The 25,632-nt window shown below is 50.6% G+C and overlaps 1 protein-coding gene and 1 long non-coding RNA gene across 8 annotated transcripts; one reads left to right on the top strand and one right to left on the bottom strand.

The window, feature by feature from the left end:
* Nucleotides 1-13: 13 nt before the first annotated feature.
* LOC110014471 lies at nucleotides 14-23,924 on the bottom strand. 4 transcript variants are annotated; one of them, XR_002872112.1, is made up of 4 exons: nucleotides 22,931-23,044; nucleotides 10,428-10,655; nucleotides 10,149-10,336; nucleotides 14-115 (listed from the first exon to the last, which is right to left on the bottom strand). It is a non-coding gene; the product is annotated as an uncharacterized LOC110014471 (long non-coding RNA). The 4 variants fall into 4 exon arrangements; XR_002872114.1 differs by lacking the exons at nucleotides 14-115; nucleotides 22,931-23,044 and adding an exon at nucleotides 23,811-23,924 and having other exon boundaries at nucleotides 9,013-10,336; XR_002872111.1 differs by lacking the exon at nucleotides 14-115 and having other exon boundaries at nucleotides 9,013-10,336.
* On the top strand, nucleotides 6,712-25,051 carry LOC101175131 (leucine-rich repeat flightless-interacting protein 2). Of its 4 annotated transcripts, XM_023949460.1 has the most exons (19): nucleotides 6,738-7,333; nucleotides 10,271-10,357; nucleotides 11,132-11,149; nucleotides 11,336-11,383; nucleotides 11,926-11,970; nucleotides 12,143-12,193; nucleotides 16,752-16,829; nucleotides 17,150-17,185; nucleotides 17,541-17,666; nucleotides 17,890-18,060; nucleotides 18,135-18,227; nucleotides 18,969-19,061; nucleotides 19,335-19,427; nucleotides 19,769-19,898; nucleotides 22,819-22,868; nucleotides 22,941-23,040; nucleotides 23,117-23,196; nucleotides 23,530-23,634; nucleotides 23,883-25,051. In XM_023949460.1, the coding sequence occupies exons 1-19, from the start codon at nucleotides 7,244-7,246 to the stop codon at nucleotides 23,991-23,993; spliced, it is 1,605 nt and encodes a 534-aa protein (XP_023805228.1). In that variant the 5' UTR covers nucleotides 6,738-7,243; the 3' UTR covers nucleotides 23,994-25,051. The 4 variants fall into 4 exon arrangements, with proteins under 4 accessions (XP_023805223.1, XP_023805222.1, XP_023805216.1 ...); XM_023949448.1 differs by lacking the exons at nucleotides 22,819-22,868; nucleotides 22,941-23,040; nucleotides 23,117-23,196; nucleotides 23,530-23,634; nucleotides 23,883-25,051 and adding an exon at nucleotides 20,098-22,483 and having other exon boundaries at nucleotides 6,716-7,333; XM_023949455.1 differs by lacking the exons at nucleotides 18,969-19,061; nucleotides 19,335-19,427; nucleotides 22,819-22,868; ... (2 more) ...; nucleotides 23,530-23,634; nucleotides 23,883-25,051 and adding an exon at nucleotides 20,098-22,483 and having other exon boundaries at nucleotides 6,712-7,333.
* Nucleotides 25,052-25,632: the final 581 nt, after the last annotated feature.

Raw genomic sequence — 25,632 nt, 5'->3', positions numbered from 1 at the left:
TTTTACTTCTGGTGTGTTCAGTGGCGGTTTTTGATGTGGGTGATGTGGGCGGTCGTCCAGGGCGGCACATTACAGGGGGCGGCATTTTCCAGGGTGCGCTCTTCCAATGGCATGTCTGCAGTGTTACGCATAAGGAAGTAGATCAGCGGTATAGGAGACTTTCAGCTTCTACTTTGACATGCCTTTCAACAGACAGTACTTTGCACTTTTATTTTGACACATCTGACACTGAACATCGCATCCATGTCTTCATCCTCTCCCCCCTCCACACTTATGGTGCAAAAAAACAAAAGAAGTAAACACAACAGGATGAAATAACTAATAAACACGTAAAACTTCCACAGCAGACCCAACGTGCATGTGACCACTACATCTGAAGGTTTCATTTTGAATGTTGCACGGCCTCCTCTGCTGCAAGACACATGCGGCCTCACCTCTTTGCGGTAGTCTTTGGAACATATGTCAAAAAACTCGAGAGGGGAAGCAACTCACCGGTGGCTGGGTGAATCACACCAACAGGTAATTGGGAGTCATTTTAATTTTTTCAGTCTAACACTCATCTCTAAGCCGCAGCTGCCCGCTCCTGTATTAGGCTACGTTCACACCGCAGGCTGAAACGACCCAATTCCAATTTTTTTGCCCCTATGCGACCTGTATCTGATCTTTTCATGACAGTCTGAATGATACAGATCCCATCTGTTCAAATGGGACCCAGGCCACTTGGGTATGTGGTTCTGAATCTGATACGTATCCGATCTTTTGAAATGCGACCTCCGCCAGGCCACATGAATCCGACCCGTACGTCATCGATACGCTACCAACGTCATCAGTCTGAAGTAGGCGGGAACGAGAACACAAACATCAACCATGGTGGACGATGCTGCAGAGACCAGTCAGTGGAAGGGAAGCCAGGTCACCGATTGATTCATATTTGGGGTGACAGCTCTATTCAGGCCAAATTCCAGGGCTCTGATCGCAACCGGGCGGTTTTTGAAAACATTTCCAGCTAAATGGTTGAGCGTGGGTACAGACGATCCATGTGCCAGCGACAAATAAAAAGCCTCCGAGCCAAATCCAAGGAGGCTAACGACTGGAACAAACGAAGTGGCCGTCAACGTATCACCTGTCCATTTTACCAGGAGCTGGACCGCATTTTGGGGATAAGCCCAGCGTTCAGCCTCTAGACCTGTTGGACAGCTGCTTTGGCCAAGAGGAGCCCGAGGAGGAGAGCCCAGGTCCCACAGCTGTCGCGGCCAACCTGGCTAGTCGCTCTAGCCGTGGCCAAAAGCCTTACTCTCTTCCTTTTTAATATTCTTCTTAAAATGAGAAGATTGTAATTGTGCTGGCTCCTTTGTGAAAGTAAATGTATTAATGCAAAAACAGCTGCACTGTTGACAACACTGTTGTTGACGTCCATTGCTAACGTTAGCTACTTCTGCTAACGAGTGACGTTGTTCCCCGTTGAGGGCTCTGCAGTGTGAACGTAGTGTTAGTGAAGGAACCGCGTATGTCAGCAGGAAGGGGGGAGGGGGGCAGACTGCAAGGAGCACAGCCTCCATTACGCAACACCTGGATCATGGCGTGCTGTTGGATCACTCAGCAGCTCATGTTAATATTTATCAACTATTGTAGATATTTTTATTGTTTAGTTGGTGTCAGTATTTAAGACAGCAGGAAATGCAAGAAAACAGCTGAACTTTATGACATCATTACTAAACTAGAGATCATTTTTATGAATGGATGTGGGTTTATGGAGGATTTCTACTGTTGGTGTTTCATAAAATTAGGGAAATGTCAAATATGGTTGGAGTAATCCCACTGATGAGTTCTATGATTTAGTTTGAAATGTTAGATAAGACCTAAAAATGGTATTAACAATAAGTTTATTTACATCCAATCCCTCTGATGTGTTTCACAAAGACACACACAGGACCAGAGACACACACAGAACCAGAGACACAAAGGACCAAAGACACACACAGGACCAAAGACACACACAGGACCAAAGACACACACAGAACCAAAGACACACACAGGACCAGAGACACACACAGGACCAGAGACACAAAGGACCAAAGACACACACAGGACCAGAGACACAAAGGACCAAAGACACACACAGGACCAAAGACACACACAGGACCAGAGACACACACAGGACCAAAGACACACACAGGACCAGAGACACACACACAGGACCAAAGACACACACAGAACCAAAGACACACACAGGACCAAAGACACACACAGAACCACAGACACACACACAGGACCAGAGACACACACAGGACCACAGACACACACACAGGACCAGAGACACACACAGAACCAAAGACACACACAGGACCAAAGACACACACAGAACCACAGACACACACACAGGACCAGAGACACACACAGGACCCAAGACACACACAGGACCAGAGACACACACAGAACCAAAGACACACACAGGACCAAAGATACACACAGGACCAAAGATACACACAGAACCACAGACACACACACAGGACCAGAGACACACACAGGACCCAAGACACACACAGGACCAGAGACACACACACAGGACCAAAGACACACACAGGACCACAGACACACACACAGGACCACAGACACACACACAGGACCAAAGACACACACAGAACCAAAGACACACACAGGACCAAAGACACACACAGAACCACAGACACACACACAGGACCAGAGACACACACAGGACCCAAGACACACACAGGACCAGAGACACACACAGAACCAAAGACACACACAGGACCAAAGATACACACAGGACCAAAGATACACACAGGACCAGAGACACACACAGGACCAAAGACACACACAGGACCAGAGACACACACAGGACCAGAGACACACACAGGACCAAAGACACACACAGGACCAAAGACACACACAGAACCACAGACACACACACAGGACCAGAGACACACACAGGACCAAAGACACACACAGGACCAAAGACACACACAGAACCAAAGACACACACAGAACCACAGACACACACACAGGACCAGAGACACACACAGGACCAAAGACACACACAGGACCAAAGACACACACAGAACCAGAGACACACACAGGACCAGAGACACACACAGGACCAGAGACACACACAGGACCAAAGACACACACAGAACCAAAGACACACACAGAACCAGAGACACACACAGGACCAGAGACACACACAGGACCAAAAACACACACAGGACCAGAGACACACACAGGACCAAAGACACACACAGAACCAAAGACACACACAGGACCAGAGACACACACAGGACCAAAGACACACACAGGAGCAGAGACACACACAGGACCAAAGACACACACAGAACCAAAGACACACACAGGACCAGAGACACACACAGGACCAAAGACACACACAGGACCAGAGACACACACAGAACCAGAGACACAAAGGACCAAAGACACACACAGGACCAAAGACACACACAGGACCAAAGACACACACAGAACCAAAGACACACACAGGACCAGAGACACACACAGGACCAGAGACACAAAGGACCAAAGACACACACAGGACCAGAGACACAAAGGACCAAAGACACACACAGGACCAAAGACACACACAGGACCAAAGACACACACAGGACCAGAGACACACACAGGACCAAAGACACACACAGGACCAGAGACACACACACAGGACCAAAGACACACACAGAACCAAAGACACACACAGGACCAAAGACACACACAGAACCACAGACACACACACAGGACCAGAGACACACACAGGACCAAAGACACACAGAACCAGAGACACACACAGAACCACAGACACACACAGAACCAAAGACACACACAGGACCAAAGATACACACAGGACCAAAGATACACACAGGACCAAAGACACACACAGGACCAAAGACACACACAGGACCAGAGACACACACAGGACCAAAGACACACACAGGACCAGAGACACACACAGGACCAGAGACACACACAGGACCAAAGACACACACAGGACCAAAGACACACACAGAACCACAGACACACACACAGGACCAGAGACACACACAGGACCAAAGACACACACAGGACCAAAGACACACACAGAACCAAAGACACACACAGAACCACAGACACACACACAGGACCAAAGATACACACAGGACCAAAGACACACACAGGACACAGGACCAGAGACACACACAGGACCAGAGACACACACAGGACCAAAGACACACACAGGACCAAAGACACACACAGGACCAAAGACACACACAGGACCAGAGACACACACAGGACCAAGACACACACAGGACCAAAGACACACACAGGACCAAAGACACACACAGGACCAAAGACACACACAGAACCAAAGACACACACAGGACCAGAGACACACACAGGACCAGAGACACACACAGGACCAGAGACACACACAGGACCAAAGACACACACAGAACCAAAGACACACACAGGACCAGAGACACACACAGGACCAAAGACACACACAGGACCAGAGACACACACAGGACCAGAGACACACACAGGACCAAAGACACACACAGAACCAAAGACACACACAGGACCAGAGACACACACAGGACCAGAGACACACACAGGACCAAAGACACACACAGGACCAGAGACACACACAGGACCAAAGACACACACAGGACCAAAGACACACACAGGACCAGAGACACACACAGGACCAAAGACACACACAGGACCAGAGACACACACAGGACCAAAGACACACACAGGACCAAAGACACACACAGGACCAGAGACACACACAGGACCAGAGACACACACAGGACCAAGACACACACAGGACCAGAGACACACACAGGACCAAAGACACACACAGGACCAGAGACACACACAGGACCAGAGACACACACAGGACCAGAGACACACACAGGACCAGAGACACACACAGGACCAAAGACACACACAGGACCAAAGACACACACAGGACCAGAGACACACACAGGACCAGAGACACACACAGGACCAGAGACACACACAGGACCAAAGACACACACAGGACCAGAGACACACACAGGACCAAAGACACACACAGGACCACAGACACACACAGGACCAGAGACACACACAGGACCAAAGACACACACAGGACCAGAGACACACACAGGACCAAAGACACACACAGAACCAAAGACACACACGGGACCAGAGACACACACAGGACCAGAGACACACACAGGACCAGAGACACACACAGGACCAAAGACACACACAGGACCAAAGACACACACAGGACCAGAGACACACACAGGACCAAAGACACACACAGAACCAAAGACACACACAGGACCAGAGACACACACAGGACCAAAGACACACACAGGACCAGAGACACACACAGGACCAGAGACACACACAGAACCACAGACACACACAGGACCAGAGACACACACAGACAAAACACAAACCAAGACACACACAGGACAAAAGACACACACAGAACCACAGACACACACACAGGACCAAAGACACACACAGAACCAGAGACACACACAGAACCAAAGACACACACAGGACCAAAGACACACACAGGACCAAAGACACACACAGGACCAAAGACACACACAGGACCAGACACACACAGAACCAAAGACACACACAGGACCAGAGACACACACAGAACCAAAGACACACACAGGACCAAAGACACACACAGAACCAGAGACACACACAGAACCAGAGACACACACAGGACCAGCGACACACACAGGACCAGAGACACACACAGGACCAAGACACACACAGACAAGACACACACAGGACCAAAGACACACACAGAACCAGAGACACACACAGGACCAGAGACACACACAGGACCAAAAACACACACAGGACCAGAGACACACACAGGACCAAAGACACACACAGAACCAAAGACACACACAGGACCAGAGACACACACAGGACCACACACACACACAGAACCAAAGACACACACAGAACCAAAGACACACACAGGACCAGAGACACACACAGGACTAGCGACACACACAGGACCAGCGACACACACAGGACCAGAGACACACACAGGACCAGAGACACACACAGAACCAAAGACACACACAGAACCAGAGACACACACAGGACCAGAGACACACACAGGACCAGAGACACACACAGAACCAAAGACACACACAGGACCAGAGACACACACAGGACCAGAGACACACACAGAACCAAAGACACACACAGGACCAGAGACACACACACAGGACCAGTTATTATTAGTTGTTATTTCTTATTATTAATATTTCCAGGCTTTGTTAGTTTTGTTTTGCAGCATGTTCATATATCATTTTGACAAAATTAATGTTCCTGTTTTCACTCATATTTATCTTCAAAAGTTCAGTTTTAAAGGTTTAAAGGTGTAAAAGTTTATCTATAGTGTGTTCACTAAATGTTTATCTTCTTGGCCCAAAACCTAAAGCCTGTTTTTAATTTAGGCCCCCGTGTGACTGAGTGTGACCCCCCCTGAAATACAAGTCTGAAAAAATCATTCATTTTTGTGTAAAATGTTAAATAAAAGATATGGAACACAAAAGGATGTCGTCACATTTTGTGTCTGTGTGTGTGTATGTGTGTGTGTGTGTGGGGGGGGGGGGGGGGGGGGGGGTTACCCGCCCAGGGAGTAAGTTAGTGTAGAACCGCCACTGGAGGCTCGTGCTTCGGTCACACCGTTCTATTTCGGTGCATCACCGTTGACGCTCCTTCACAATAAAAGCCTGTCGTGCTGCGTTCACGGCCCCCACGCGCTGAAGGGGGCGGATTAACGGATCTGTTGACGCTGCCGCGCGCGTTTCCCCGGCAGGACGCAGACTGGCGCGGGCGGGGAGTCGCTCCTCTTCCGCCTGACCTCCAGAGATGCTGCTGGCGTTCCGACCGGGACGTAGGTTCTGCTGCCCGAACCCCCGCAGCGCGGCGGTTCCGCATCCTCTGTGGCGCATCACGGTCCCGGACTCAAAGCTGAAATTCGGATCGGGTTTAAGGTGGACCAGCTCAACTTTGGACCTGTTCGGAACGCGAAGTCTGCCTGATCTATTATTGTAGTCATGCGTGTCAGAACCGTAACGCTGGTCCACATGAGAGACGGAAGCGTTTTGGTCCAAACGGAACCAGGCCTCTAAACGCCTTTATTGGACCGCTTTACATCCGCGTGCCTGCAGGGAAGAGTTCTGCTGAAGGATCCAACAGAACCATGGAAACCCAGGGACCGGGCCGGAGGAGAACCCCGAACCGGGACAAGCTGAGCGCGGAGGACGACGCGCTGACGCAGATAGCACGTGAGGTGAGGGGCCGGTGATGCTGCAGGTGCAGCGGTGGGCGGGGCCTGGAGGGGGGGCTTCACTGGACTGAGGAAAAGATCAAGGGAAAAGAAGTTAAAGTCCGGATTTTCAGACTCTGGTCCCAATCAGGGAGAGGAAAGTTCGACCACGAAGAATGTAACTGAGGACGAGGAGGATGGGGATGAAGATGAACCACAGTGTCTGGTCTGTTGAATGTGCGTGTGCGCGTGTGCGTGCGTCTACACACATGGCGCACACAGCAGGCAGTCCCTGACCCACAGAGGCCAGACAACAAAACAAGCCCGCCCCCCTTAATCCTCTGCTGCCGTAATCCTAACCTCCTTCTGGCAGAATCCAGTCTGAGCTCAGAGGTGAAGAGTTGCCTGTTTGAAACTGGCGTCAGATCGGTTTGTAGGGATCAATAAGCTGATCAATAACCAAACATACTGAAGCCTTTGAGCGTTTTTCTAGACGTTCAGACTCTGAACATCAATATCTTTGATATTCTTGCTGATAATCGTTTTCCTTTAAAATTTCAAAATACAAATTTTAAAGAGGAACGTTCAGAGTAAATTCTGAAATACTGGATCAATAACAATATTGATCTATTGCATTAACAAGTAAAGAAAAAATCATGAAAAAAATGACCATGTTAATAATGTTGATCAGGTGTGTTGAAACCTGAACAGGTGAGTCTTCAGTTGAAAGTGTGGAGATCAGGCAGTAGAACGTTCTAGAAGCTAGAACCAGACCAGCTGGTGTTCTCCATCCACGGTGAAAAAATGACGATTAGAAATTCAATCCGATGATCTTTAAAGAGACGCAGATTTGAGGCGTAACCTCAGGGAATCCGTTTCTGATGGTCCAAGACTTTTAGGAGTAAAAATGAAGCAGAATGAGCAGGTTCTAGACCGGGGGACGGTTCTAGACCGGGGATCGGGTCTAGACCAGGGGATGGTTCTAGACCAGGGGTCGGTTCTAGACCAGGGGTCGGTTCTAGTTCAGAGGTCAATTCTAGACTGGGGGTCGGTTCTAGACCAGGGGTCGGTTCTAGATCAGAGGTCAATTCTAGACCAGGGGTCGGTTCTAGACCAGGGGTCGTTTCTAGACCGGGGGTCGGTTCTAGACCGGGGGTGGGTCTAGTCCAGGGGTCGGTCTAGACCAGGGGATGGTTCTAGACCAGGGATCGATTCTAGACTGGGGGTCAATTCTAGACCAGGGGTCGGTTCCAGATCAGAGGATGAACACCTGCGGCCCTCGGTGGTTTAATTTCTGTGGAAAACTGATTCAAATGACTCTAAGACGTAAAGCAGTAGTGAGCAGTAGTTCATGGGTTAAGGATTTTCAATAGCAGTAGTGTGTGGGTTTATGATTCTCAGCAGCAGTAGTGCGTGGGTTAAGGATTTTCAGCAGCAGTAGTGTGTGGGTTAAGGATTTTCAGCAGCAGTAGTGTGTGAGTTAGGCTTTTCAGCAGCAGTAGTGCATGGGTTTAGGCTTTTCAGCAGCAGTTGTGTGTGGGTTAAGGATTTTCAGCAGCAGTAGTGTATGGGTTAGGATTTTCAGCAGCAGTTGTGTGTCGGTTAAGGATTTTTTAGCAGCAGTAGTGTGTGGGTTAAGGATTTTCAGCAGCAGTAGTGTGTGGGTTAAGGATTTTCAGCAGCAGTAGTGTGTGGGTTAAGGATTTTCAGCAGCAGTTGTGTGTGGGTTAAGGATTTTCAGCAGCAGTAGTGTGTGGGTTAAGGATTTTTTAGCAGCAGTAGTGTGTGGGTTAAGGATTTTCAGCAGCAGTAGTGTATGGGTTAGGATTTTCAGCAGCAGTTGTGTGTGGGTTAAGGATTTTCAGCAGCAGTAGTGTGTGGGTTAAGGATTTTCAGCAGCAGTAGTGCGTGGGTTAAGGATTTTCAGCAGCAGTAGTGCGTGGGTTTAGGCTTTTCAGCAGCAGTTGTGTGTGGGTTTAGGATTTTCAGCAGCAGTTTTGCGTGGGTTTAGGATTTTCAGCAGCAGTAGTGCATGGGTTTAGGATTTTCAGCAGCAGTAGTGCATGGGTTTAGGCTTTTCAGCAGCAGTTGTGTGTGGGTTTATGATTTTCAGCAGCAGTTTTGCATGGGTTTAGGATTTTCAGCAGCAGTAGTGCGTGGGTTAAGGATTTTCAGCAGCAGTTGTGTGTGGGTTTATGATTTTCAGCAGCAGTTTTGCGTGGGTTTAGGCTTTTCAGCAGCAGTTGTGTGTGGGTTTATGATTTTCAGCAGCAGTAGTGCGTGGGGTAAGGATTTTCAGCAGCATTAGTGCATGGGTTTAGGCTTTTCAGCAGCAGTTGTGTGTGGGTTTATGATTTTCAGCAGCAGTTTTGCGTGGGTTTAGGATTTTCAGCAGCAGTAGTGCGTGGGTTAAGGATTTTCAGCAGCAGTAGTGCATGGGTTTAGGATTTTCAGCAGCAGTTGTGTGTGGGTTTAGGATTTTCAGCAGCAGTAGTGCATGGGTTTAGGCTTTTCAGCAGCAGTTGTGTGTGGGTTTATGATTTTCAGCAGCAGTTTTGCGTGGGTTTAGGATTTTCAGCAGCAGTATTGCATGGGTTTAGGATTTTCAGCAGCAGTGGGTTTTAAATGTCAAATGAAGTCGAACCAGGAAACTAGAAAGTTCTTCCTTCCAGGAGGCCAACGTCAAAGCTAAGATCCGTTCCAGTTCAAATGAAAATGTGATCACACAAGAGGAGGGAGAGGCTGAGGGCGGAGCCTGGTAGGTAGAGGAGTTCACCACCTTTGAAGAAGATCGCTCTCTACAGGCAGGTGGAGGTACTGCTCACTCTGACTCGGTTACCTGCAGCTGAGCTGCGTAGCTCCGCCTCCAGCTCAGACCAACAGGAGTATTGATCCATGTCTTTGTGTCAGTAATCATTCAATCATTGCTCAGTGACATATTTGATTGACGGGTGTGTCCAGGCCGAGGCCAGACTGGCGGTGAAACGAGCGGCGAGAGCCGAGGCCCGCGAGATCCGGATGAAAGAACTGGAGAGACAACAAAAGGAGGTCAGCTTCCTCATTTTAAGTGACTCTGTGATTTACGACATCAGCAGTGATGTCATCAGCAGTTACCTACCTGGCTGGGGCCAGAACCTGTGAAGTGTTGACCCCCAATCAGAGCTGCCTGTGAAGCAGCAGGTCATCTGACAGGTCATGTGACTGCAGTTCAAAGGTCACCCAGAAGGAGTAAACAGTCTTCAGCCGGCTGCTGTGGTAAGTCTGCTCCAAAAACTCTGGTTTCTGCTCGGTTCTGTCCGACCCGGCAGTTGTCGGACACGTCTGAGTGGTTCTGGTGCTTTTATGACTGCAGAGGAAGGTTTTAAAGAGAGGAGAGGACAGAAGCTCAGGATTGATGTGGTCAGAAGGTCACAGGACAGCAGATTGCAACATTTAACGCCAGAAATGTCCTCTGAGCTTCAGATTCCTGTTGGTCCCACGTGCTCTTATTTTGGTGGGGAAAAACAGGAAGTCAGCCGTTTATCAACAGGTCTGACTCGGAGTTCAGACATTTGTTTTCATCAGCAGAGGAGTGCTGAGCCTCTAGAGAAGGCAGCAGAACCTCCTCATGGACCTGATGGTTCTGTCACAACAGGTGTGCTGCGCAGGTGAACCCGACCAGGTTCTGCTGCACCCAGAACAGCTTACAAGAACATTGTGAGCATCAGTTGAAGACCTGCAGCTTCCACGTGCCTGCAGGTGTTCACAATAACCCAACAGGTGTTACCTGGAGCAGGTGAGCTCACCTGTGCGTCTCCTCTGTGTCTCCTCTCTCTCCTGCAGCTGTTTCTTAGTCACAAGGTAGGCCCACCTTCATTCCAGCATCTGCCTCTGCAGCTGTGATTGGATTGTTCTCCAGAGAGGGGCGTGTGGGTGGGGCCACAGTTCAGACTCAAGCCCCGCCCCTCCCAGCTGGAGAAGAACTCAAAACAGCAGACTCGATCATGTGACCACAGCCAGGTTTCTGAGGCGGGGTCTCTTCTGCAGAGGTGTTACGGCGTGGAGAACAAGTGGGGGCACATCGAGCAGTGGATGGTAGGACCTGCTGCAGGGGTGGGGGACATGCTGGGAGGAGGGGGGGTACTGCATGCGGGGGAAACCACTGCATGCAGGGGGGGGGGGGTACTGCATCCGGGGGGAACCACTGCATGCAGGGGGGGGGTACTGCATCCGGGGGGAACCACTGCATGCAGGGGGGGGGGGGGGGGGGGGGGCTGGTCCCCCCCACCCTGATGGCGCCATCATGACATCATCAGCAGCAGATGTTTAAAAGCAGTTCTGACCCGGTTCTGCCCAGCTCCTGCAAACCAGAACAGCCTGGGAGGTTGCATGTTCTGCATGAGCTTGCGTCCATGTGGATCAGCGGTCTGGGAACCCCGTCTGAAACCCCGTCACTGTGTCGTTCATAGAACCTGATGTCTGACTGATTGTGACGCATGTCTATGTGCACGCCCTTGTGCACGTACGTGCATGTCTGTTCCTATTCTTTGCCCTGTTCTCGTCTGTCAGGCGCTGCAGCCCTGCACGAGACTCTTCTCCTCCTCTAACCTCCCTCTCCTCTCACCTCCTCTTTGCAGGAGGACACTGAGCGCTGCTCTCGCTTCTCTCGGAGACACACTTCGGTCTGCATCTTTTTTCCTTCTTGTCGCTGCAGTTACCTGCACAGGTGTCACTGACGCAGACAGAGCTCTGCTGCCATTGGCCATGCTAACCTGTGATGTCATTTGGTGGGCGTGGTCCTTTTCAAGCGCGCAGACGTAGATGTGCTCATGGATCTTCATCTCCTGTCTGCAGGTTTCGGACGATGAAGAGAAGATGTCAGTGGGAAGCCGCGGCAGCCTCAGGGTGAGTCCGACCCGTTCAGAACCGGTAGGTTATACAGACAGAATCAGGTCCAAGGTGCTGCAGGGTCAAAGGTCAGCAAAAGGTCACTTGAGCCAGAGCGATGAGAAGATGAATCATGCTGGGACGGGAGGATTGTTCCCTAGAAAAAGTGGCAGGTCCTCGTGGTGGTTTCAGATTTATGGTGACGACGTTTTCTCTTTAGTTTCCTGATGAAAAGACGTTTCCTCATTCCAGCAGACATGTCTGACTTCATGGAGGTCATCTAACCTTTGACCTCTGTGGCTCAGTAGTCTCCTCTCCACTGCTGTGTCCTTCAGATGCTCCCTGTAGGGGGCACCACTGTGACAAAGCTGCCTCCATCTGACCTCCTCCATGTCCTCCTCCTCCATGTCCTCCTTGATGTCCTCCTCCACCATGTCCTCTTCCATGTCCTCCTCCTCCATGTCCTCCTCCACCATGTCCTCCTCCTTCATGTCCTCCTTCATGTCCTCCTCCTCTATGTCCTCCTCCATGTCCTCCTCCACCATGTTCTCCTCCTCGATGTCCTCCTCCATGTCCTCCTTCATGTCCTCCTTCATGTCCTCCTCCTCTATGTCCTCCTCCATGTCCTCCTCCACCATGTTCTCCTCCTCGATGTCCTCCATGTCCTCCTTCATGTCCTCCTCCATGTCCTCCTCCACCATGTTCTCCTCCTCCATGTCCTCCTCCATGTCCTCCTTCATGTCCTCCTCCTCCATGTCCTCCTCCATGTCCTCCTCCACCATGTTCTCCTCCTCGATGTCCTCCTCCATGTTCTCCTCCTCCATGTCCTCCTCCTCCATGTCCTCCTCCTCCATGTCGTCTTCCATGTCCTCCTCCATGTCCTCCTCCTTCATGTCCTCCTCCATGTCCTCTTCCATGTCCTCCTTCCTGTCCTTCTCCTTCCTGTCCTTCTCCTCCATGTCCTCCTTCATGTCCTCCTTCATGTCCTCCTTCATGTCCTCCTCCTCCATGTCCTCCATGTCCTCCTCCACCATGTTCTTCTCCTCGATGTCCTCCTCCACCATGTTCTTCTCCTCGATGTCCTCCTTCATGTCCTCCTCCATGTCCTCCTTCATGTCCTCCTCCTCCATGTCCTCCTCCTCCATGTCCTCCTCCACCATGTTCTTCTCCTCGATGTCCTCCTTCATGTCCTCCTCCTCCATGTCCTCCTCCATGTCCTCCTTCATGTCCTCCTCCTCCATGTCCTCCTCCACCATGTTCTTCTCCTCGATGTCCTCCTTCATGTCCTCCTCCTCCATGTCCTTCTCCATGTCCTCCTCCTCCATGTCCTCCTTCATGTCCTCCTCCTCTATGTCCTCCTCCTCCATGTCCTCCTCCACCATGTTCTTCTCCTCGATGTCCTCCTTCATGTCCTCCTCCTCCATGTCCTCCTCCATGTCCTCCTCCTCCATGTTCTTCTCCTCGATGTCCTCCATGTCCTCCTCCACCATGTCCTCCTCCATGTCCTCCTCTATGTCCTCCTCCTCCATGTTCTTCTCCTCGATGTCCTCCATGTCCTCCTCCATGTCCTCCTCCTCCATGTCCTCCTTCATGTCCTCCTTCATGTCCTCCTCCTCTATGTCCTCCTCCTCCATGTCTTCCTCCACCATGTTCTTCTCCTCGATGTCCTCCATGTCCTCCTCCACCATGTCCTCCTCCATGTCCTCCTCCTCCATGTTCTTCTCCTCGATGTCCTCCATGTCCTCCTCCACCATGTCCTCCTCCATGTCCTCCTCTATGTCCTCTTCCTCCATGTCCTCCTCCATGTCTTCCTCCACCATGTTCTTCTCCTCGATGTCCTCCATGTCCTCCTCCACCATGTCCTCCTCGATGTCCTCCTCCATGTCCTCCTCCTCCATGTCCTCCTCCTCCATGTTCTTCTCCTCGATGTCCTCCATGTCTTCCTCCACCATGTCCTCCTCCATGTCCTCCTCTATGTCCTCTTCCTCCATGTCCTCCTCCATGTCTTCCTCCACCATGTTCTTCTCCTCGATGTCCTCCATGTCCTCCTCCACCATGTCCTCCTCGATGTCCTCCTCCATGTCCTCCTCCTCCATGTCCTCCTCCTCCATGTCCTCCTCCACCATGTTCTCCTCCTCGATGTCCTCCTCATCGATGTCCTCCTCCATGTCCTCCTTCATGTCCTCCTTCATGTCCTCCTCCTCTATGTCCTCCTCCATGTCCTCCTCCACCATGTTCTCCTCCTCCATGTCCTCCTCCATGTCCTCCTCCTCCATGTCCTCCTCCATGTCCTCCTCCACCATGTTCTCCTCCTCGATGTCCTCCTCCATGTCCTCCTCCTCCATGTCCTCCTCCTCCATGTCCTCCTCCATGTCCTCCTCCACCATGTTCCTCTCCTCGATGTCCTCCTTCATGTCCTCCTCTATGTCCTCTTCCTCCATGTCCTTCTCCATGTCCTCCTCCTCCATGTCCTCCTCCTCCATGTTCTTCTCCTCGATGTTCTTCTCCTCGATGTCCTCCATGTCCTCCTCCACCATGTCCTCCTCCATGTCCTCCTTCATGTCTTCCTCCTCCATGTCCTCCTCCTCCATGTCCTTCCTAATGTCCTCCTCCACCATGTTCTCCTCCTCGATGTCCTCCTCCTCCATGTCCTCCTCCTCCATGTCCTCCTCCTCCATGTCCTCCTCCTCCATGTCCTCCTCCACCATGTCCTCCTCTTCCATGTCCTCCTTCATGTACTCCTCCTCTATGTCCTCCTCCATGTCCTCCTCCATGTCCTCCTCCATGTCCTCCTTCATGTCCTCCTCCTCCATGTTCTTCTCCTCGATGTTCTTCTCCTCGATGTCCTCCATGTCCTCCTCCACCATGTCCTCCTCCATGTCCTCCTTCATGTCTTCCTCCTCCATGTCCTCCTCCTCCATGTCCTTCCTAATGTCCTCCTCCACCATGTTCTCCTCCTCGATGTCCTCCTCCTCCATGTCCTCCTCCTCCATGTCCTCCTCCTCCATGTCCTCCTCCTCCATGTCCTCCTCCACCATGTCCTCCTCCTCCATGTCCTCCTTCATGTCCTCCTCCTCTATGTCCTCCTCCATGTCCTCCTCCATGTCCTCCTTCATGTCCTCCTCCTCTATGTCCTCCTCCATGTCCTCCTCCACCATGTTCTCCTCCTCCATGTCCTCCTCCATGTCCTCCTCCATGTCCTCCTCCACCATGTTGTCCTCCTCGATGTCCTCCTCCATGTCCTCCTCCTCCATGTCCTCCTCCTCCATGTTGTCTTCCATGTCCTCCTCCATGTCCTCCTCCTCCGTGTCCTCCTCCTCCATGTCCTCCTCCATGTCCTCCTCCACCATGTTCCTCTCCTCGATGTCCTCCTTCATGTCCTCCTCCTCTATGTCCTCTTCCTCCATGTCCTCCTCCTCCATGTCCTCCTTCATGTCCTTCTTCATGTCCTCCTCCTCTATGTCCTCCTCCTCCATGTCCTCCTCCATGTCCTCCTTCACCATGTTCTTCTCCTCGATGTCCTCCATGTCCTCCTCCACCATGTCCTCCTTCATGTCCTCCTCCTCCATGTCCTCCTCCATGTCCTCCTCCACCATGTTCTCCTCCTCGATGTCCTCCTCCATGTCCTCCTCCTCCATGTCCTCCTCCACCATGTCCTCCTCCATGTCCTCCTTCATGTCCTCCTTCATGTCCTCCTCCTCCATGTCCTTCTCCATGTCCTCCTCCACCATGTTCTCCTCCTCGATGTCCTCCACCATGTCCTCCTCGATGTCCTCCACCATGTCCTCCTCGATGTCCTCCTCCCTGATGTCCTCCTCCATGTCGTCTTCCATGTCCTCCTCCATGTCCTCCTTCCTGTCCTTCTCCTTCATGTCCTCCTCCATGTCCTCCTCCTCCATGTCCTCCTCCTTCATGTCCTCCTCCATGTCCTCCTTCATCTCCAGAACATCTATGATGTGGTCCTCTGATGGATTCAGTTCTGATCCATCCTGGTCCCAAACAGAACCTTTTCTTCATCTCCGCTGCCTCCTCTGCCTCAGAGTCTCTGAACCAACATGGCTGCTCTCTCTGCTTCACCTGTCCTTTGGTGACACCTGCACCTTCCTCCACCTGCTCCACCTGCTTCCCATGCGTCTCTATCTCATGTAGATCTACACAGACCCTCTCTGATCTTCTCCATCCTCATCCTCAGGGGAACCATCTGACGTTCCTCTGACCTCCGTCTACCCTCTACAACCGTTTTTCCTAACTTCATGGTGACTCTTCTCGCTTCCTCGGTAGAACATCTCTGTTCTGCCTCAGACTGGAACCAGAACATTGTCCAGATCCCTCAGAGATCCTGTAAACACCTCGGTCAGAACTTTGTCAGATTCTGAAACGTTCCACCTGTCCGCCTTCAGCAGGCTTCTGAAACTTTAGGCCAGGCTGCAGTTCTGGCTGAAGGCCCGACCTCATTCATTGATCAAAGTCTGACTAACAGAACCGTGTTCTCTCTCCTTCTTTTACTTCTGCTCCTCCTTTTTTGCTTCTCCTGACTCCTCCTTTCTGGTCCCCCCCACCCCCCACACCCCCCCAGCCGTCGGACTACAGCAGCTTCCTGGGTTCTGGTTCTCGGGCCTCCTCCAGGGCCAGCTCGGCTCGTGCCAGCCCCGTGGTGAGCCTCCTCTCTGGGTTTGTCTCTGAGTTTTTGTTCCTCCTGCTGGCCCCTTAAAGCTCAGAACTCCCAGGTTCTAATCTAGTTCTAAAAGGTTCCTCTTTGGTGGTGGAGAACCCTCGGTACTCATCTCTCCTGAAAAACACTCAATGTTCTCCATCTGGTGGTAAATCTGAAGTGTGTTCAGTGTGTGAACCCAGGACCCGTGAGAGTGTGGTTCTGAACCTTTGACAGCTGTGGTTTAGCCAGACTTGGGTCAGCAGGTCCACGGCAGACACACAGGTGTGGGTCGGTTCACTGAAGTGTGGTTCTGTGTGTAGGTGGAGGAGAGAACGGACCGGGACTTCCTGGACCGAGTAAGCTTCCTTTCTGTCACATCAAGTTTGAGGAGTTTTTATTTAATATTGCTTTATTTAGATGAATTTGAATTTCTAATTTCAATCTTTTTCAACAAAATAATGACACTTTTTTATGAGTGTAGTTGTTTTTAGGGCTAGAGAGGGTTTGACAGAAACTGATTAGGATGATTAGAAGTCTGGAGTTGAATGTTTATTGGATTTAAGTTTAGTCTTCTGATCAGCATCTGAGGCTGAAACGTTTCCTCTGCACATCGGATTATGACCGACTTTTAGTCAGACTCCTTCAAACGCGGTGACTTGTAGAAGTCTGAGAACTGAACCCAGAACCTGAACTTGAAATGTCTGGTTTCAGGGCTCCAGGACCGCATCCACGCTGTCAGCGGCCACTCTGGCCTCTCTGGCCGGGGCTTCATCCCGCAGAGGAAGCTGCGACACGTCCGTTTCCCTGGAGACGGAGGCGTCACTCAGAGAGATGAAGGTACAGCCAGACCTGGACCTGGACCTGGACCTGACTTGACATGACTTGAACCAACCTGAACCTAATCTGGACCTGACCCTGACCTGGACCTGGACCTGATCTGTCCACATCCATGCTAATTTAGAATTTAAGGTCTAGAATTACAAGACAGATAACGTTTTTGTTAACTAACCTTCACGATCAGCTGATTCCAAGGGTTTGTCACAAATGCTGAACTCCTCAGGACTCGCTGGTGGAGGCAGAGGAGCGGTACCGGCGAGCGATGGTGTCCAACGCTCAGCTGCACAACGACAAGACCATGCTGATGTACCAGGTGGAGACGCTGCGGGAGGAGCTCAGCGACACCGAGGAGCTGCTGTGGGAGGCCCGACGGCACCGCGACGACACCAGCAAGGTCACATGACGGAGTGATGTCACCTCAGGCCCCTCTACCATGTTTGCGTCTTTGCTAAACACGCGTCTCCTCAGGAGCTGGAAAGAGAGCGGCACTCTCACAGCGTTCTGAAGCTCCAGTTCAGGGACCTGGAGGACATGCTGAGGCAGACCGAGGACCTGCTGACGGTACGTCGTCTCATCTGTCCATCATCACGTGGTTCCTGCCTTACTTTTAGAAACTTTTAGTGTACAGGAACCGACTGGAAACTCCGTTCAGCTTCTTTTGCAGTAAATATGAACACAAACATTTGAATGACCCGTTTTCACGCATAGAAGTAGCAGCAGTACAACAGTCAGATCGGGGCCCCGATCCGACCGGAGCCCCGATCCGACCGGAGCCGCTCACAGGGATGGAAGAACCGCATGTTGCCGACCCCTGACCTAGCGTATTCTGAGTCATTGATAGGATCATTTTCAAACGTCATTTTCCCGTCTGCACCTGATTCACAACGATTGAATAAAGAAATCCTCAGACATGCAGTTCAAACCTTAATTTTCTGCATGTTTGTCCTCCATCATAAGAAAATGCTACAAGAACGTGTCCCAAACAGCTTCCTCAGTGGAGTGGCTCTTAAAGAACGCCATGAAGCATCACTCGCCGTCACCCTGCCAGCATCACAGGCTAAGCCCTCAAACAGACAAACACGTTGTACAGTTAGAGTTACACAAACGCTTGTTCTACAGCAGATGTGTTTGCTAACATCAGGTTTAAGCTCGGATCACGTGACCCTTCATGCTTCCACTAACAAGTACTACCTCCTGCTTTCTCCCTTTTACTACTTCAATGCTTTCACCTCAATGACGCCACCTGCTGGTCTACAACGCACCGCTGACTTGTGGTGCCCCCTACTGGTCTGCTGTTGACAGGAAGTGTCGGATTTGCGCCAGAAGAACAGTGCTCACTGTCAGGAGGTCTCTGACCTGCAGGAGGCGCTGCAGTGGAAGGAGAAGAAGATCGGGGTACTGTGGTTCTGCCTTCACTCTTCAGTTTCCAGAGGCAGGAGCAGAACCGATCCGGAAGTTCTTCTCTGAACCTCAGGTCAAAGTGGGACCTGAAGGATGTCGGAGAGAATTTTTAGAAATATCAGTTTTTCAGTAACTCAGCCAGAACTGGATCTATTCTGGTTCTGATTTTGCCTCAGAAAACTTCTCCTGCATGCGTTAACATATCAGCTTCTCACTTCCTGCTTCCTTCCCTGCCCACTTCCTGCTTCCTGGGCTCCTCTTCGACAGGCCTTAGAACGGCAGAGAGAGGTTTCTGACATCATCCGGATCGAGCGTGACCGGCTCAGAGGCGAGGTTGTTCATCTGCGAGATTCTCTGAAGGTATCAGGACAACGCTGACGTCCCACCCAGCTAAAAGCTCTGAAAATAATCAACAGCAGCTCCGTCTCTGCTAGATTCAAACCTTTTTCTACATCTTAGACAACGTGCAGACAGTTTAGATCCCTTCTTCTTTGTTTAAACGATGAGTTGTGGAAGGGAACTGTCATACTGAGAGCAGTTTTTCCTGTGACTCCTTTTTGCCCCCAGGGCATTTTACCTCTGTGTGATGTCATAACGTCACCTGATGACTTCATCCAAACCTTGACTGTCTGTTTATCTGATGATTTCTAACGCCGTGACTGCGGCTCATGTCCCGTTTATCTTGACTTTGTTCTGACCAGAAACATGGAGTGGAATGTCTGGATGCCAATAATGGAGAGGTGGTTGAGGGCGGGGCTGAGGATGATGTCAGCACAGAGTCTGGCGGGCAGCTGGAGGAGTGGGCTGACAGCGACAGAGAAGGCACTCTTGGTAGGAACACATTCAGACCAGTCTCTAACCTGATGTTTGCATGAACGTCTGCACGTTTTAATCAAAGGTGACCTTGTGATTTGGTCCTCTAACACCCCCCACCCCCCCAGAAGACCAAATCCTGTGAGATCAGAACCTTTGTTCATTTTCCTCATCACTGTGCGACGCGCTCCTCCAATGTTTCCTCGTGATCTTTCAGGGAGAGCTACCCTGGGTCCACCGGCAGAGGGCGGGAAACTCTCTGATGAAGATATTATGGCCCATCATGGGGGAGGGGGCAGAGACTTTCAGCCTCCGAGCTCCACTCCCTCCGTTAAAACTATACAGAGCAGAGAAAAGCAGAGAATGGGCCACAAACACCAACACAGACACGAGGAGACCAAAAGACAAAAGAACAGGAGAGAACAGAACCCAATCAAGAGGTGTCCACCAGGAACCGACGGACACCCCCCTGCCAAAACGCTAATCAAGGACCCGACGGTTTCAGCTGATAGGAACGGCTCTACCGAGAAAGTTTTCAAATCCAGACTTGTTCCTCCTCGACCTGCTAGAGATATTCTTCTGGACCACAGAGCCACAGTGCTGAACCTTCTAGCTGTCGAGAAGAAACCATCTGCAGAAGAAACTACCTGTTCTGTTGGAGGTCTGGAACAGAGTTGTCCTTTGACTGGTCCGGAGAAAGAAGGACTGATGACAAGCAGCCGGAAGAGCTCAGAGGAGGATGCTGGTTCTAACATGTCCTCCTTGACCAAAGAGCAGGAAGGGACATGTGACGTTGGTACTCAGACCCCAGGCAACCATCTGAGGGAGTGGGGACCACATGGGATGGATGAAGACACTGTAGAAGAGAAAGTAGTACCAACAAGATGGCCTGTCGGAGCTGAAGGCAGCTCCTTCTGCAAGGATCATTTAGGTCATCCTGAAGTTCAGTGCTCTGAAACCAAACTGGAACCTGAAGGAGATGGTCCACCTCATTCTAGAGGAACCAGGAAAAACCTGAAAGATTGGAGGATCCATGAGGCCAGAGCCAATCAGATCCTCAGAGGTTTCTTTGAACATACCACAGGGCAGGAATCAGACAGCATGTTGGTTGCTGTGAGGAACACTTTTCAAGGATTGGTCCATCGTTGGACTTCTGTAACTAACATGACCAAAGTCTTATCAGAAGTTCTAATCTCTCTTCACAAGTGGATCATAGATCTGGACAACCTGATGACCACTGGAGTGGAGTCGGACCAAGGAGATGCAGGGCCAGAAGAACCAATGAGACGCGTCTCTAATCTTTCAGCAGAAGGAGGTTTGATGCATTTCAGACCAAATCAACTCAGAGAAGATCCTGCATTTGTGGAAGTTCCCTTAGCTGGGTGGTCCACAGCACCGAGGTCGGTCTGGTCAGCCCCAGAGATGCTACAGCCTTATGGATCCACAGACCAGGAAGAGAAACAGACCATAAGAGAAGAATCTGAGATCAAATCCTCCCAAGAAGAGGATTTAGGAGACCATCCAGCCATGTCCAATTCTGCTGCTTCAGAGACAGAAAGCTTCACGGAGGATTTTGTATTTGTTGATTCATATTTTGCTGAACCGCTTCAGCCGTCATTTAACCCTAAACCTCCCCTGGGTCAGCCAAGAGCAGAAGATGGGAAGCTCCATGTCGGACAAAGTTCTAAGGTCAGGAGGCTAATTGAGACAACGGCGGAGGAAATCAAAGCCATGGCGGTGCCGGAGCTCGTGATGGTGAGTCTACAGGAAGGAAGACAGCTCAACGGGCTGTCCTGGTTGAACGTTGGCTCCACCCAAGAGCAGCCGTCTGGAGACATGGACAGCTGTGAGGAGGCTGATGAGGAGCAGGATCCTCCCCCCGGAGAATAGTCTGGGATCAGAGGAACGACGAACAGTCAGAAGGAGGTTCAACCGGCGAGCAGCACAAATGCAGAAATGGATCAGGAAGGAGGACCACTGGACCATAGGAGAGAAGAAGATGTTGACTGTAAGCTGTCATGATTTCTCAGATCCTCAGCCTCTATTGCTGTTCAGCATCCAACCTTCATCCAACCATGGTGCCTTAAACCAGTGGCCCCCCACCTTTTTCATGCCACGGACCGGTATGACGTCACACAAACTTTCACGGACCGCTCTTTCAAATTTAGGCGGATGATTATTGTAGCAATACTAGAATGATGGAGGATCAAATACGTGACAAGACGAACCCTGTGCTTTTATTTTGACATCGCACAGGTCTCATCATCCTCTCGCTTTACTGTCTATTAAATGTAGCTTTCTTGTTTTGTAAGTGGAAGGCTCCTCTTCTGGGGTAAAACCTCCAACCATCATCCAAACCTCAACCATCATCCAACCATCATCCAGCCTTCCATCATGCAGCTTTCTCCTCCATCATCACTCAATCATTGAACCATCAGGGATGGACAGATACTGGTGGATCTTCTCACTGGTTTCAACTCTGTGATGTAAGCTTCCATGATGTATGGTGATTTCTTTGGATGTAGAAATCTTGGGTTTGTTTCTGACCATCAATTTATTGGATGATATTCTTTAAATAAAAAAATTAAAGAAATGTTAATGAAGACTCTGTTGTGGTTTCTCACAGTCGTCGTCATGACACTTTTATTCTGAAAAGGTCTCCAGAGTGTGATGAGAAGAGAAGCTGGGTATTGTTTCTACTCACTGCCAAACTGATTTCCAGTTCATTCCAGAGGAAGGATTTGTTGTGGTGACTGTTCAGTACTCTGAATTTGGCCTGTTGACCTTCTCATCTCTGAGGATGATTTTGTTCAATGGCTAACAGGTTCAGGTGAAAAACAGCATTTTTATGGATTAGATAAAGACTGACAGCGTCAGTCACCGACTCTCACAGACGGGGAAGCAGATGAATGTTTTCACTGGTTCTGCTGCGTTTCAGAACGCCACCTGAAGAAACTGTTTGAGGAAAGAGAACGCCTACGAGACCAGGTACGACCCACAAATGCACGACCCATGAAGGTCCTCGTGCACTAACGTCAGAGGAGCCTCACCTTTGTCCAGGTAAGGCTGCTGCAGTCCCAGCTAGACCAGAGGAACGCCGCGGTCCAGGAGGAGCGGTCCCTGGAGAACGGGCTGGATTCCCACGTCCTGGAGCTGCAGCGTGAGTTTCTGTCCTCCTGACGTTCTCAGAGGTTTGGCAGACGGAGATGTTTTTGGCTTCACTCTGATTCTTTCAGGAGAGGCCAATCGCCAAATCAGTGAGCTGAAGTTCAAACTAGTGAAGGCGGAGCAGGAGGTCACGGCTCTAGAACAGAACGTGAGTCTGTGCAGCTTCCTGTCAATCAGACGGCGTTCGGTCTGCAGAAAGAAACGGCAACACTGAGGCTTCAGGACCTCAGTCCAACACAAAGTCCAGAACGGTTCTAGGATTCATGAACAAACAGACAAAACCACAGCTGGAAAGAAAGCGACAGAACAAAGTCATGAAATCATCTAATTACATCTGAATCTCTGTAACTCCACATTCAAACCAACAGACTTTATGAAGTATTTGCCTTAGTAACTAAATGAATACTTTGGTATTTCACTACCAAAGTTCAATGTCAGGTCAAATAAACTCAGAGTTCCTCTGAGAGTTCTCTGTGTCCAGGTGATTCGCCTGGATGGTCAGGTGACCCGATACAAGACGGCATCTGAGGCTGCAGAGAAGATAGAAGACAGTCTGAAGGTGGAAAAGAGGAAACTGCAGAGGGAGGTGAGAGCGCCCCCTTCAGGAGGGACCCTCCCCAGCAGGGTTCTCAGATTCTGGGTCTGGAGGGCCGGCCTCCTGCTGGTTACCTGGATCAATAGGGTCTTAGGACGCCGGCCCTCGAGGCCTGGATTCTGACTCCTGTGTTCTGAAGTGCTTTATTGAAAAAGTCAATGCAGTACCTGTTATAGATTCCAGACGTTCTGGTTCTGGAGAGACACGCTGATGTGTCCATGTTCTCCGTTCCCCTGCAGCTCCGCTCGGCTCTGGACCGCATAGGTGAGCTGGAGGCCGCCAACAAACACCTGAGCAAGCGCCTGGAGAAAATGAAGGCCAGTCGGACGGCTCTGCTGGCCCAGCAGTGACCCCGCAGTGGTCCGAGGAGCCCCCGCCAGCAACGGAGCCGAGACACGATCACCCGACGGATCCATGGTAGAGGACGGCTTTATCTGCATCAGCATCTGTGCCGGAACAAAGACTTTCACATGAGCTTCATCCAGGACTTGATGGACCACGAAGCAGCTGGATCCTGGACCCAGGATCCAGCTGCTCATCCTCCTCCACCAGAACTCTGGATCTCTGCTGTGCTACACTTGTGCTTTGGTTTCCTCTCAGGAACAGTGACCTTCAGTCTGTGCTGCGTCTGACCGTAGGAGGAACACCCTGACCTGGATTGTGTGCATGTGCGTGTGCACGTGTGTTTTGGGGGTTCCGTTGGATCTGTGTCAAAAACCAAAACCTTTTGGTGTTCAAGGTTTCTGATGGATTATTGTTACTTAACGGACTCACCTGAAGTCATGTGACTTCTTCACCTGAACACTGACGGTCGAACAGGACGGTTTAGTTCTGACAGAACATCACCCTTCTGTGAACCGCTGCCCCCTACAGGCCAGACCGTCTTTCAGTCCGGTCCAGGAACGAACACATTCAGGCTGGAGCTGTTCTAACCCCACACACACACACACACACACACATTCTCCGCTCAAACGGGTCACAAAGTGACAGAACAAAACCAGAACCTTTGTCGTGAACTGGACCCTTTTCATCGTCTGAGATGTCATTGATTGTAGATCAGATATAGAGTTATTATCAGAGATCAGCACATCCAAAACCAAACCCGGGACAGGTGAGACTGCTGCCCCGCCTACTATAGCCAAGTGGGCGGGGCAGCAGTCTCACCACAGAACATGGACAGATCTAGAGTAAAGAACTTTCTCAGAACTGTGTTTAGTTTCCAGCAAGCTGATCAATCTCATTGATTAGAACTCCAAGGACCCCCCCCCCCCCCCCCCCCCCCCCCCCGATTTCAGTTCTTGATGATCAGAAGATGTTCTGCTCCAGGAACCATGGATAATCCATGAAGGTTCCCTCTGGTTTTCTTTGGAACCTACAATAAAAAACGCATGTGTCTCTGAGGAACAAGTTTCTGATCCTCCATCACAAGTGCCTTTCACTAATGCAGGTGCTAAAGCAAGGTTCTACCTGCAGGTGAACCTCTACCTGCAGGAGAACCTACACGTGCAGTAGAACCTTCACCTGCAGGAGAACATAAGGCCCTAAGACCTGAGACCCTTAGAACATAAGACCCCAAGACCTGAGACCCTTAGAACATAAGACCCTAAGATCTGAGACCCTTAGAACATAAGACCCCAAGACCTGAGACCCTTAGAACATAAGACCCCAAGACCTGAGACCCTTAGAACATGAGACCCTAAGACCTGAGACCCTTAGAACATAAGACCCCAAGACCTGAGACCCTTACAACATAAGACCCTAAGATCTGAGACCCTTAGAACATAAGACCCCAAGACCTGAGACCCTTAGAACATAAGACCCCAAGACCTGAGACCCTTAGAACATAAGACCCTAAGATCTGAGACCCTTAGAACATAAGACCCCAAGACCTGAGACCCTTAGAACATAAGACCCTAAAATCTATGACCCTTAGAACATAAGACCCTAAAATCTATGACCCTTAGAACATAAGACCCTAAGACCTGAGAC

This window comes from Oryzias latipes, chromosome 2 (genome assembly GCF_002234675.1).
Source record: "Oryzias latipes chromosome 2, ASM223467v1".
NCBI classification, from domain to species: Eukaryota; Metazoa; Chordata; class Actinopteri; order Beloniformes; family Adrianichthyidae; genus Oryzias; species Oryzias latipes.
The sequence above is the reverse complement of the archived record's forward strand: the minus strand, read 5'-3'. Positions and strand labels throughout refer to the sequence as shown.

Coding starts and splice junctions, on each gene's coding strand:
- LOC101175131 (XM_023949448.1), top strand. CDS start 7,244: ATGGAAACCCAGGGACCGGGCCGGAGGAGAACCCCGAACCGGGACAAG. Junction 11,384..11,925: donor GGCACATCGAGCAGTGGATG/GTAGGACCTGCT, acceptor TCCTCTTTGCAG/GAGGACACTGAGCGCTGCTC. Junction 19,899..20,097: donor CGACAGAGAAGGCACTCTTG/GTAGGAACACAT, acceptor GTGATCTTTCAG/GGAGAGCTACCCTGGGTCCA.